At 40.5% G+C, this 14,776-nt stretch overlaps 1 protein-coding gene across 3 annotated transcripts in view; it reads right to left on the bottom strand.

Moving 5' to 3' along the window:
• INPP5F (inositol polyphosphate-5-phosphatase F) overlaps positions 1 to 14,776 on the bottom strand; it is an 84,032-nt gene that overhangs the window by 22,768 nt on the left and 46,488 nt on the right. For all 3 annotated transcript variants that reach the window (XM_080823094.1, XM_080823095.1, XM_080823096.1), the window contains exons 4-9: positions 8,878 to 9,006; positions 8,484 to 8,651; positions 8,325 to 8,381; positions 5,453 to 5,651; positions 4,727 to 4,906; positions 3,750 to 3,817 (exon numbers count right to left, since the gene is read on the bottom strand). In XM_080823094.1, coding sequence (XP_080679220.1) covers positions 3,750 to 3,817; positions 4,727 to 4,906; positions 5,453 to 5,651; positions 8,325 to 8,381; positions 8,484 to 8,651; positions 8,878 to 9,006 — 801 coding nt within the window. The remainder of the gene's footprint in view (positions 1 to 3,749; positions 3,818 to 4,726; positions 4,907 to 5,452; positions 5,652 to 8,324; positions 8,382 to 8,483; positions 8,652 to 8,877; positions 9,007 to 14,776) is intronic.

The following is a 14,776-nucleotide window of genomic DNA, read 5'->3' on the forward strand; positions in this document are numbered from 1 at the left end:
TCGTTCCCAGAAGCTTCCAGCAGACTTCCCTCACATCACACCTCACTGGCCCAGCTGCCAATGAACACACACAGGTCAGTGCCCAAACCGGTCACCGGCGACAGGAACAGTGGAACACCCTGAGTCAGACGGACCTGCGGGTCCACCTCTCAGAAAGCGACTACGTGGGGGGGTGGGGGGGGTGGGGGTAGCGGGGGGCAGGTGGGTAAGGGAACATTACTGGGCTACTGTTAGAAAGGAGGAGGTGTCTGCTCAGAACATACACAGATAAAACTGATGTGTCCAAACAGGTTTTGAAAGTCAACACAGAGCAGGGATTAAAGTACTGAGGAGGTTACTCCTTCTGCTTTCTTTATACATCTCGGTACTGTTACAATTTGCACAATGATTATGGGTTACATTTTTTTAAAGTTTTTATTTATTTTTTAGTAATCTCCATACCCAGCATGGGGCTCGAACCCATAACCCTGAGATGAAGAGTCACAGGGCTCCTCCAATTGAGCCGCCAGGTGCCCCTATGTGTTATATCGGAATCGTGGCTTACTTTCTGTAATGCTAGTGATAACTCCACATATTGCTGATACATGAAATTCACACTGTAAAAAGTTCAAATGTAGATAAAGGTCAAATCCTTCTTAACTGCAACACAGACCCACAGCCTTCCCCAGAGGTAATAAGGGTTAGCAGCGGGCTGTGTGCCCTTTGAGCCCATATAAAGGTATGCTGATATAAATGCGCATCCACGTATGTGTGAGAACACAGATATGGAAAAGAATTACATGGTTTTGTTTTGTGGGTTTTAAATGGCAACACACCATATGCTGTTACAGTCTTTACTCACTCTACTGTGTGATTTCAAGATCTTTCCACGCTAGTACACACAGATCTACATCTCTACCTCCCTTGTTTCTAAGCCATTGTATCCAATGCTTTACATGTGTCACACTTTATCTGCTAACCTCCTGATTAACAGTCGGGGTTCTGTGACGCTGCAATCAACGTTCTTGGAGAGACCTTCTGGATTGAATGTCGGTTTCTCTCAGGTAGACTTAAAATTTTTTTGTCTTAGAGTTCCAGTTTTTCCACGTCCTTAACAAAACTTGGCTTATACTATCTTTTTATTTTAGTCATTCTGGTGTGTCAGTGGTTTTACTTCGCATTTCCCAGGTGGTTGATGAAATGGAACACCTGTCAATGTTTATTGGCCTGTTAAATATACCTTTTTGTGAACTCTGCTCAAGTCTTTTGTCTAGTTTTCCTTTAGGCCAGACATCTTTTTGGGGGGGGTTATAAAACTTATTTAAAAAGTAAGTTTTAAGTAAGAGTTCTAGATATGAGTCTTTTGTCTTAGATATATATATATATATATATTTTTTTTTTTAAGATTTTATTTATTTGACAGAGAGAGATCACAGTAGACAGAGAGGCAGAGAGAGAGGGAGAGAGGGAAGCAGGCTCCCTGCTGAGCAGAGAGCCCGATGCGGGACTCGATCCCAGGACCCTGAGATCATGACCTGAGCCGAAGGCAGCGGCTTAACCCACTGAGCCACCCAGGCGCCCCTTAGATATATATTTTTAAAAATCTGAAATATTTTCTCCTACTTTGTGAATTGCTTTTCCATTCTCTTAATGGTGCCTTTTAATAAACAGAAGTTCTTTATTTTTTACTATTTTTTAAAAGATTTATTTATTTGAGAGAGAGTGAGAGAGTGTGTGCTTGAACAGTGTGAGCAGAGTGAGCAGGGAGAGGGAGGAGAGCGGACTCCCCGTGGAGGGGGGAGCCCAACACGGGGCTCAACACAGGGCTCACCACCCTGAGATCTCGACCTGAGCCAAAATCAACAGCTGGTGGCTCAAATGACTGAGCCACTCAGGTGCCCCTATTATTTATTTTTAAAGTTACTTATTTAAGTAATCTCTATACCCAACATGGAGCTTGAACTCACTCTAATTTATTAATATTTTCATTATGGTTGGTAATTTAAGTCCTATCTAATTTTAATGCAGTTTCAATAAATACATGATAAAACTTCAATAGAGTTAAAAGTTTAGTAAAGGCAAACATATTATTATTTTTCACTCTGGTTAGTGCTTTTTAAAAATTTTTATTTATTGTTAACATCTAATTGCATATATTAGTTTCTATGGTGTCAGCAGCAAAGCTGATCAGACTTAGTCAAGTTTGATCAATTATACAAACATATAAAGATTTCTCAAGGAAAAGTGGTCTCCCTGAAAGCAAGGGGGCAGGCATTATTTTAATTAGGCCTTCATGGGGCGCCTGGGTGGCCCAGTGGGTTGGGCCTCTGCCTTCAGCTCAGGTCATGATCCCAGGGTCTGGGGATAGAGCCCCACATCAGGCTCTCTGCTCTGCGGGGAGCCTGCTTCCTCCTCTCTCTCTGCCTGCCTCTCTGACTACTTGTGATCTCGGTCTGTCAAATAAATAAATAAAAAATCTTTAATTAGGCCTTCATATTCTAAAGCCTGACCCTAGAAATCATAGGTGAATTTGAAGTTGAGAAGTCATAGATGATTGTGTTAGCTAACTCGAAAAGAGACTGAGGTATTGGTTAGCACTTTTTAAGCCCTAATTAAGACCCGAGGTCAAAAAGGTGTTCTAGGGGCACCAAAGAGAGGCTGGGGGAAGGCCTTGGGACTTTAAAAAGGAAAAAAAAAAGAACTTCTCTATTTTCCTTTAAAAGGTTCATGGTTTAACTTTTCAAAGTCAGATCCATATCCACCCGGAAATGATTTCTATATATAATATGTAGTATAGATATCAAAAAGCAAAACTACTGGACTAACGATCTAAGCATATTTTGATTGATAATGCCATGTGTAACAGCTGTACCAACTTATGTTTCCACCAGCAATGTGTGAGAGTTCTCATTTCCCTAATTACTTGTCTTTATCTTTTATTATCAACTTCATACTTTTTTTCAGTCTGAGGGCTTGCTTTTTTATTTTCCTGCTCAGCCTGTCTTTGCAAGGATTGTACAAAATGTATATGTTAATTCTGGAAGAACTGACATCTCTTTAGTACTAGTCCTTCCTCCCGGGAACATGGTATTTTCTCTCTGTTTATTCAGGTTTTCTTTTGTGTTCTTAGTCATTCTTTCTCCTACTTCCCGCCTCCATATACAGGTACCTTTTTTGTCTGTTTATTAGGTTTTAGGTTATTTCTTCCTAGTTGTTGTTGTTACTGTCAGAAAAATGCATCCTATAGCATTACACATTCAGACTGGTCATTGCTGATGGGTAAGACTTACTGATTATTCTATATGAATCTCATCTGAAATCTAGTCATCTTACTGAACTTGGAATTTTACTCAACAGTTTTCACTTGATTTTAGTCTATATGATCACATTCCTACATATGAATATGTAAGAAAGATGGGCAGAGAAAAAAGACATTGAGAGATACATATCAAGTTATCTTCAGGAGGAGGGACTATAGTTGTACTGAGAGATGCCTTTCATTTCTTACTCTAGATAATTTTTGGCCTGTGGTAACTAACTGACAGACTGATCTCTTATCTAAAAACAGTCTAAAGTAGCTGATTCAGTGATAATTCTTCTTAAGGAATATTGAAAATACTCTTAGCTTATGTGTTCTTCAACTTCATGACAAGATTCCAATTTGCTTAATTATGAATAGTACATTGTTATTTTCATGAAATTTAAGGAAACAGATATATAATCATGGCTGAATATGAAGGAACATTTTATTACTACAGATCAAAGCCCACCTGTTTTTTGTAAATTTTCAGTTGTTCTTCGAAATGGGCACAGAAATAGGCAACAGTGTCCTTTTCACCTACAAAGAAGTGATACAAAATCTATTTTTCCTTCTAATGTTTGAGACAGAAATTAGTGTCTATTCCATCTTTACTTTTACGTTTCAATAATTTATTGACAACCAAATGTAACTAATATGGTCCAAAACCACTATTTTAAAGTAAAACGCAAAGCCAAAGATCCTAGATTCCTTTTTTCCCAATCAGACTGAACTGAACTACACTGGAAGTGCACACTGTGAAACTAGGACCTTTATTGTTTCATGCATCCGGCCTATTGTTAGAAAGAGCTCCACGTAGTTTATAGTAAGAGACTAAAAACCCTCCTACAGATATGAATATTAAAAACTGAAGGTCTACTGGATTCTCACAAAAATATACTGAGTTTTGAGACAAAATATTCTGTAAACAATTTTCAAAATCAACCTCATTGAGTAATCTGATTAGACTGACATGACTTAGCTATTCCTGTGCTACAGTTGAAATACTGGAAGAAATTAAATCCTCAATATTTAAAACAAAAACAAACCTTTCACAGTGAGACATCTGAGTAAAGGCATCTTATCTATTTTTTGTAGATGCCATCTACAGATATTTCCTACTTTTATAATACTGGCTACATTTACCCTTTTCCAAAAGTAAGCATTTAAGAAAGTATTCTCCAAGGAAACAATGGTTTAAAATCTGTGAAATAAGCTATATTTTACTCTATTGTTAGGGAATTTTTTTTATTATTAAATAACTTACTTAGATTATCAACAATCATTATTATTTCCTGCAGATACTATATCACTACTAAATTTCACACAGTTTTATTATTTTAAATGAAGTACCCAGCCCAGCAAATCAAAAACCATAAAGTAACTAATATTTTTAAAAATATTCTCTCTGAAATCATCACTTGCAAACCGAGTAACTGACAAGCTTACTTTTGTCCAGCCGGGGTCGCGGATTATATCGATACCCAACCTGGCTCCAAAAGACAGGCACGGAGCCTCGTGTTTGAATAAAGGACAAAGTATGATTATGAACATGAATTAACTGCTCAGTTTCCACATAATTTGCCACATTCCCGTTTTTATCCACTCCTCTCCGTTTGTAACGCATTCCTAAAAGACAATTAAAACAGAAAACAGCAACATAAAGAAATGATTTAGTCTGATCAGATATACTCCTTAACCAAGCACGTCTTTTAGGATAGCTTAAAGGATCTCATGTGCAACCAGCAGGCAGAACAGTAACAACTTCCCCCAAACTCATAACGACACGCATCATTGTTTTTTAAAAGTTGAAGTGAAGATACTTTCTGTGAACTGAAAGGGAAGGGTTTTCCCAAGGGTGCTAGCACTCAGGAAGGATTTATTACCATGATCCAGGCTGTCAGTGGGAACAATGGTATTTAGAAGCACATCCCAAGTGACTCTCTTCTCTTCTCCATATATATGCCTCCTTTTCTTTCTGCTTTTGTTAACTCTCCCCCATGCACCTCCCTCCAGAAATTGGTCCCCAATTACATCACACTATTTAGAGTCACTGAGCACTTTGAAGCCAATTATGTTTCCAAATCCATTATTGTCATTAGCATTTCAACACATCTGCAGCTTTACCATTCTCATCTGAATTTCACTTGCACACGATTTCAGCCCTCTACTCACCTGCTCTGTGCCTACTTCGGCGTGAAATGAGAGCCACCAGAAATCGTGGGTGAATGTCATCTACACAGGTGGACTCCTGAGGGGGGGTCTCTGGGCTGCTTTTCTCATCATCAGATGATTCATTATAATTAACCACCAGTTCTTCAATCTGTACAAAACCTTGGATAATGGGGATAATCCAAAAGTCCACCTCCGGTGTCTGAAAACAATATGAGCATCATGTTGCTTCCCTTCTGTACAGCACTGCTGCTCCCTTAAACCCAAACAGAAGCTAGAACATATTTGTGAGTTTACCAGAAGCAAAAACCTCCTATTTTTTAACCATGTTTCCTGCATATTGGAGGATGGCAGGAAGGAAGGAGGGAGGAGGACAGAGGGGAGAGCCTTTCCTTTTCTCTGTGGTGATCAGTTCAAAAAGAGCTGCCTGACGGGTGCCTCGCTGACTTGGTTAATAGAGTATATGACTGTTGATCTTGGGGTCGTGAGTTCGAGCCCACTGTTGGGTATAGAGATTTCTTTAAATTAAAAAAAAAAAAAAAAGCTGCCCGAGAGGGCCCCCAACATAGACACTACACTGCCTGGGTAACAAACTCAAGCTCTACCACTTACTAACTCACTCAGGTAAATCACTTAACCTCACCGTGCCTCAATGTCCTGCTTTGAGAAAGAGGAGAGACAATCACCTCATTAGACTGTGTAGAAGAGTAAAATGTAAAAAGGGTTTGGCTTAGCTTCTGCCTTATCATTAAGTATTTAACAAGTGTAGCTATTGTGATTATTCCCCTTGGCACAGAAACAGACAAACAAAAACCAACGTAGAGGTTGATTTTTAACTCCCCATTGCATCAAGGCTTTAATAAAATACAACCAACTCTGATCACCATGTTATGAGCAAAGACTGACTCTATTTTCTAGTTTAGAAAAAAAACTTGCCTTGCCAAGCTAAAATCCACATAGCAAATGAATCAAAACAAAACAAAAAATCCTTCCACGAGTATCTTATTTTACCAAGTCACCCAACATAATTAGGAGTATATTAATTACACTTAGACACGTCCGCTTCTGTGCCTTTCAGGCTAAGAATACTCGAATTTCCCAGCTGACTGTCTGCAGGGACAGTAAAGGTAAAAAGTGCTCTAGGCAGCTGTTCTTGCTCTTTCTCTCGCATCTCCACAACCGTATCCAGCCTTAACCTTGGCATGACCTTCAAACCCACCTCATTGTCCATAGCCACATAAGCCAGGACCTGTCCCACGGTTGTTTTGTTTTACGGAGCACGCAGATAGGATCTTAGGAAGGTGGTTAGAATTGAAAATAGTGAAGTGAAGTGTCTATTTACATTCATTACTCTTACCACCATCCTCATTATTTGTATTTTTGTTCCAGCAATCACGCAAAACTCTTGACAGGAAAAGAGAAATGTACACTGCCAAATGCCATCTCGACTGTAAGTCATCGGTTTTAATGGTAATTCCAAGTGTCTGACAAAAACTCTGCCAAACACATTAGAACTCTGTATGTCAGCAAACGGCAAAAATTCGCATTCCAGTCACCTTTCCTTTTCTCCCCATCACTGAATTTCAGTGGTCATAGTTTGATCAGCCTCATAAAAAGAGGTGAGAACATTTTCAAGCCTCATTCTCAAGAGAGGCATGTTAGATATCTAGTGGTAGACACTGCTAAAGTCCAAAATCATTTATACTAACCACTGCCAAGGTGGAGAGGAAGAAAGGAGAAAAAGGGTTTGAAATTTTCGAAAAGTTAATGAAAAGACAATACGTTACCCATTCAGCTATTTGCCTACTTTGTGTCCAGAACAGTAACTAGCACCCAGCAAGCCTTCCATACATATTTGTGGACTAACTGAGTGAATGAATTGTCCTCGGACGGTCATAACTCTTTGAAATACGTGACAAAGTAAAGGAAAAAGTAATCACTAACCTGGAAGGAACCTCAAGCAATAATCTCACCATATTCCCTATCCTCCCAGATTCAAATACTGGCAGTACTGGAATGTCCTTTGAGATTTGTCTCCTCCAATTCCCAGATGAGACAGAAAAGTTAAATGACTGGTATCATTAAAGGAAAATTGGGCTTCAACATTTCCAATGAGTACAAAAAAAACCTGTCTTTCATAGGAACCCTATGGACATTAGTGCCGCAGCCTTAAATTACTACTATCCTATGGGAGCCTGCTAAAAAGCTAGGCCTTTGGCTAGCCAGTGGAGTTGTGAATTGCCTTAAATGATGCCTTGGCTTTCCTAGCTAAATGATTCCCATTCTAGAGGGGAAAACATTTTGTGAGGTTTTTTAATTAAAACAAAACAAAACAAAGCTTTTAAAAGTAGGCTGCACACCCACTCAAACTCCCAACCCTGAGATCAAGAGCACATGGCCTACCAGTTGAGCCACCAGGGCACCCTATTTTAGTGAGTTTTTTTTTTTTAATTTTTAAAAAATTTTTAATAAACATATAATGTATTTTTAGCCCCAGGGGTACAGGTCTGTGAATTGCCAGGTTTACACACTTCACAGCACTCACCACAGTACACACACCCCCCAATGTCCATTTTAGTGAAAAATTTTTTTTTAAAGATTTTATTTATTTATTTATGTGACAGACAGAGATCACAAGCAGGCAGAGAGGCAGGCACAGAAAGAGAGGAGGAAGCAGGCTCCCTGCGGAGCAGAGAGCCCGATGTGGGGCTCGATCCCAAGACCCCGGGATCATGACCTGAGCCGAAGGCAGAGGCCTTAACCCACTGAGCCACCCAGGCGCCCCTTTAGTGAGATTTTTAATTCATCTTAATACAATTGAAAAATATTTGCTTCATAACTATAATTATAGGATACTTTAGAAACGATTACTCACACCAATCTCAGTAAGATCTTGTATCATATATTTATTCCAAAAAAATCGGTCATCAACCTGGAAAAGGTAGAGAACAGTTCAGAAACATATTGTCTGAGTTTTCCTACAGAAGCCAAACAGGTCCATAAATTGTTCTGCTCTGAGCTATGAGAGAAATACCTTTTGCCAGAGGGGACGGGGATCCTTCTCCCCGGCGCTTTGCCTCTGCACCGAATTGGTCAGGTCATAGGTCAAGCTATAGTAAAAGGACTCTGAGTCCATGAACATCTTTAGCAACTCCTCAAGTAATCTCCTCTCCAACTTCTCCTTTTCTTTACTTTCCTTAACCTGTAAGAAATTCAGCTACTAATTACCACAGGAATTCAAACGTGCAGCAGCATGTGGATAATATCCAACTTCCTAGGAGACAAGGGAAAATGATCCCAAGGACCACGCACAGACAGTGCTTTCATAGGAAGAGCAGTTTGAAAACAAATTTACAGGGGAGAAAATTACCCTTCAATTTAAAACTAATCAAAGATGAATTCCAAGCCCATATCAATTAAACTCTTACTTTCTTTTTATTAGGAGCAGACACATTGGATTTAATATGTGTAAAGGTCTTCAGTAGAAACTTTGAGTCGTCGGGAGATGGTACAATCTTCTCTGGTTTGTTAATTCCAAAATGATGTTTCTTACAGAGCTAAATAATTAGGAAGAGAAAGAAAATTGTTATTCGTATCAGCTTGTTAAATGTTCGGGTATGAGTGCAGAAGGGGCTGCTACTGCTCATGCACTTTGGTCAAAAGAAAACCTCAAGGCTTGTTAGTAAAATAACCAAGTAACGAGCTGATGGTAGAAAGCACAGCTCTGGTTTCAAGGATTAGAAAGCTACAGTAGAGGATAAGCAAAGAATAAAGGACAGGATATCCTTAGGATTTAGGGGTGGGAAATTCAGGTTAAGGTCATAATTACAGTAAATTCTTATCGAATACAGATAAGAAAAAAAAATCTGAAGAAAAAAAATCTCTGGTTATTAATGCTCTGAAAATTGGCATCTAAGACTAAAAATATGCAAAATACACATTTGCTATGCTCCAGGGGCATTACTTTCCAGCCATCTGTGCTAAACATTTATTCATGCTGGTTAACTGAGTGTTTTGGTCAAGAAGATGTCAAGAGTCTGTTCTACTGGGAATCTTAAAAGCTAGACATGTCAACCATGCTCTCTCCACCTATCCTCACACACACTAATAGAATCAGCATGAAAACATACTCTTTGGGACCACAGATTAAATTTGAAGAAGCTGTAAGTAGAGGCTGCAGGAAATGTGCAGTCCAGATGACAAAGATGAGGAAGAGGGTGGGAACGTATTATGAGAAGGGCACAGAGGTTCTAAAGAAGGCTACCTGGTTAAAGTCAAGGGTCTTACAAATAATTTCATACAGCTCAACACACAAAGCAAATATTCTGAAAGGTACATAAAGATTCTATTAGCCATATGCAAACTAATTCCATTTTTTCAACACACTGGTTGTATCACTACACTAAGCAATAGGCTCTCATTGAGAACAAACGGTTAATGCCCATTATAAGTGGTGTCTTACTAAATAATGATTACTAGATGATAAACAGGATTTAAAAAAAAAAAAACCCTTAGGGAGAAGAGCAAAAGCTAGTCCAAACTTTGATCTTATGTTGAATAAAAAGGGTAAAGGCATGCCTGTTCTATCAAATTTGGAAGTGGACAATTCTGTCAATCATCCCTCAATAAAGCTGAGGGGAAACTGGACGCGGAGACTGAGGACTGGGCTGTATTCAGACACAACGGAATCTTGCAGATCTTATGCCTTTTCAAGGTTATGGCTACCAAACCCTCTCTCCACATGGGTTCTGCAACCTGATTACAACTTTATGCTGCTCCTGCTCTACCAGTGAACACAAGGGGACTAAAGATGAGTCACTCACAGTCGTCCTGCCAAAACTGAGCTCATGGTTTCCCCCAAAGTAAGCAAAACTAACAAGATCTCAAGTTGACAGGGGAGGCGAGAAGAACTAAGCAAAAGGACCCTGCTCCAGCATCTCCTCCCCACCTTGCACGGGGCACTCCCACCAGCATAGAAACACGCTGATGTAGCTCTCCTCTTACACCTTCACTTGACGCCTCTTCCTCTGCCAGCTGGTGTCCTAGTCCTCTGTACCCCTCACTGCCCACAACCTCCTGCTACTCCCCCGTACACTGCTACCTTCACTGTGACCAATGACCTCCCCTTTGCTAAGCCCAATGGTGGAATCTTGGTCCTCAACCTCTCAGTAGCATCTGACACAGTTCGTTACTCCCTCATCCTCTCTGATACACTGTACACTTGGCTTTCACTGCTCTCCCTTACCTCTTTTACTGGCTCCTTTCCAACCATCTGACTTCTTAATGTCTTTGGCCACCAGGAGCTCCAGTTCTTGACCCTCTTCTCTATCTACATTCACTCCCTCAGTGATTTCACCCAATATCATGGATTCGGATATCTTCCATATGCCAGCTTCTCCTTCCTAAATGGGTATTTCCAGCCCAGCCCTCTCCCAAAATTCTAGACTCACAAATCCCAACATTTCTGTTTCAATTTCCACCAGGCATCTCAAACTCAACATGTCCAAAACCAGATGCTCATCTTCCTTCCACTGCCTTTACCCCCACCACTTTCCACCCCTTGCTCACTCCAGTGCATCTACACTGGCCTCCTGGCTGATCCTCAACACATCGGGAACACTTCCACCTTGGGGACCTTGTCCTAGCTGTCCTCTCTCCAGACCTCCTACCACCATCTCCACCCCAGGCACTCCCCCCATCACCCTTACTCTCTCTGCCCAGCTTTTATTTCCCATAGCACATATTACTTCCCAACATACTACATAATTACTATCCTGATGTTTTTGATCTGTCCTCCCCCTATTATAATGGAAGCTCTGTAAGGCAGACATGTTTGTCTTGTGGACTCCAGTATCTCTAGTGCCTTCGTAGCACCTGGCAAGGAGGTCTCAAGAAATATTTGTTAAATGAATGAATCATCTCTGATGCTAAAATATAAATGGTAACCTCCAGATTCATATGCAGGGCATGCATATAAGTAGTCCCGTGAAAAGGTCACTCCCCATCTTCCATGAGTATCTCCTACACACCCCCATCTTTGTCGATGCAGAATTATTGGGGCAGTAGAGAAGCAGGTTTGTTTTTATTTAAGATCTTATTTATTTATTTGAGAGGCAGAGAGAGAGAGCAAGAGAGCACAAGCAGCAGGGAAAGGGAGAAGCAGGCTTCCCACTGAGGGGGAGCCTGACGTGGGACTCGATCCCAGGACCCTGGGATCATGACCTGAGTCAAAGGCAGACACTTAACCAACTAAGCCACCCAGGAGCCCCAGGAAGCAGTTTTAAAAAGAGGCTCTCCTATTAGTCCCCTGCCCTGGCTTGCAAGACTGAACAACTGTGGATTAGCAATTTTTATATAGAATGTTACTAATTATCTAGTCATATTAATAACACTCTTAATGAAACTGAAAACATGCTCAAACCTACTTATAAACTGTTGCAATTTTAATTTCTAAAACATTTGTCAGACATAGTTATTCCTTAAGAGTATTCAAGCTAGCAAAATTTCCCCCAGGGATGTTTCAAAGCCCATGCTCAAGACCTAGCTATTCTAAAGTAACCTTGTCGCAGCACATCCCATCTGTACCCAGGCGATTGCTCACTCTCCAATCCCTTTTTCTCTGCAAGGCTAGTTTCCTGCTGTGTCCCCTCTAGGACCAGGACCTTCCCTTCATTCATCCCTCTCTCCTCCGTTCCTACCATCTTCTAACACTGTTAAGAGTTTACCAGAACATGTATTGTTTTAATCCATTCCTCCACTCTAGAATCTCCTATGAGTTAGAAGGGTACAAACAGTGTCATAGTCACTTGTGAGAATGTGGTCTGGTTGGGGTAGGTCTGGTTGGGGTAGTGAAAGCCCAATGGGACCACTCAGGCAAAGTAAAATAAGGACGTCCTCAACTCCAAAGAGGATACGCCTTGTCTCTAAAAACAGGACACTGACAGTCACTGCTGTGGTCTCTTTCTCTGGTCCCCACAACTCTGGCTCTTCCCCCATCTCTGACTGATCCTTCTCAGTTTCCTTTGTTGGCCTCTCTTTCTGTCTCTAAAGACAGTGGTGTTTCCCAATGTTCTGCCCTTAGGTCTCTTCCCCTTCTTCATGCAGTCTAGAAGACATTTTCTCTCTCATTTTAACAACGACTGGTATGTTTAACTACACATTTCTAACGCCACTCTTTAGCTGAGTTCATGATATAAAAATGTAACATCTCCCAGCTACTGACACACTAGTCCCTCAAATTCAGCATCCCCAAAACTGATCAACATTTGTTTCCCAAATCGTTTTTCCTTTGGCTGCTCTACCTCACTAACGGCACTACCTACTGGACCCCTTTGGCAAGAAACCAAGTGGTCATTTTCCATTATTTTCCCCTAGTATCTCCCTATCAACCCCAACTACCTCATGCTGATTGCTAGACTGTTCATTATCTGTTGCCCAGATTAGTATTTCTCAAGGCAGGTGCTACTACATAACAGACAGGAGAATTCTTTATGCATGATTATCCCACACTGCGCAGACAACCTAACAGGCTTCCTCTCGTGAGCTGGGGAGTCACACTCCAGCATCAAACCCCTTTTAAGTACCCTTTTTAAGTTCCCTGTACCCCAGTTAAGTTCCCTTTACTGTGCAGTGGCCAAATCTCTTGCTCCCACTGCCTCATTCTAGACCCAGAACCCAGGAGGCCTAGGGTCTCAGTTCAATCTACCACCCATGTGTGGTCCATGATGCTGCTTCCCTCTAGGCCTGGAAAGGTCTTTTTCTTTTTTTCCTTTCTCTTTCTTAAAAAAAAAAAAAAAGAAAGAAAGAAAGAAAAAGAAAGCAAGCCCCTTCCTGGGCTTGGAACACAGCCCAATCCCAATATCCGTTGACTTCCTTATCTATAACACCCAAATCTAAAAATCTCTGAAACCTGCAAGTTCATTTTTTAAGTTTGGTACAAAATTCATTTAATGGCCAAATATGGCCTGAACAAATATGAGACTACTGACAGTCATCCTTTATATCCCTTAGTATGAATATTCCTATGCTTCTTCAGGAAATATGAATGTGTCGTATTACGGGGTAATGCCCAGACTCACTGGGTGTAGATGGGATATTTGGAACGGCCTTTTGAAAACCCTCAAATCCTGAATTCTAAGATAAATATGGCCCCCAATTTTTCAGATAAGGACTGTGATCTGTATAGCAGAACACAAACTCACGGTACCATCTTAATCTGGAAGCATATTTCTGTCTCTTAAAACCAATTTTTCTAAATAGAGATTTAAACTTACTTTAAACAACTCAATAAATATTTTAGAATCTTCGATGTAGTTACCTTTAGAAAGGTATAGGTTATCATGTTTTAAAGGGTTACATTTTTTTTTAAGTAGGCTACCATTTTTTTCCCAAGTATTTTTTATAATCACCCAATGTTCATCCCAACAAGTACATTCCTTAATCCTAAAAGGGTTAAATTTAGTTCTACTGAAAAACAAGGATAGAGAAAATAACTTCTTGGGATCACATCCAGTCCAAAGATGCTTTCTTTAGACAGAGCTCTTGGGATTACAACATGCAGCGCTCTGATAGTGGGATCATCTTCCCCTTTCCAGAGGCCCAGTCAGTTCTGTGCAGTGTGCTTAGGTCCTTATCACAACTTTGATACACACGATCTCAAAAAGAAAACCACCACCATAAGCCCCATAATGCTCCCTAGTTTTTCTATTACTCTAGGAGCTTACGTTTTACAACCAAGGTTAAGGGACGCTGCTGCTGCTGTTTAAGAAAAGGAAAATAAATTATTTTCCTTTAAAAGCTGGTATCTATATCCATCTGGAGCTAAGATTTTTTTCTTAACTTATTTGACAGAGATCACAAGCAGGCAGAGAGGCAGGCAGAGAGAGAAAGGAGGTAGCAGGCTCCCTGCGGAGTAGAGAGCCCGATGTGGGGCTCGATCCCAGGACGCTGGGATCATGACCTGAGCCAAAGGCAGGGGCTTTAACCCACTGAGCCATCCAGGCATCCCTGGAGCTAAGATTTTAAACAGACATCTAAGGGGAAATCAAATGTGGAAAATGATGCAGTTATCTATGAAGGCAATGAGATACAGCAAATAAGATATGCAGACGGGACAGCAGCCTATAAAACTTTAAAGGATGTTTTCTCAAAAGAAAGAACATCTATGTTCTCATCTCTTTGAACTCCACAGATTGTTCATAACCTTGTATAGATATTTTTTCTTTTTTAATGCCATACTGCTTTGAAAAACAGTCTGGCAGTTCCTCAAAAGGTTAAACACAGAGTTACCGTATGACCCAGGAATTCCTCTCCTAGGTGGATGCCCTA

This window comes from Martes martes, assembly GCF_963455335.1.
Source record: "Martes martes genome assembly, chromosome: 14".
Taxonomy (NCBI): Eukaryota; Metazoa; Chordata; class Mammalia; order Carnivora; family Mustelidae; genus Martes; species Martes martes.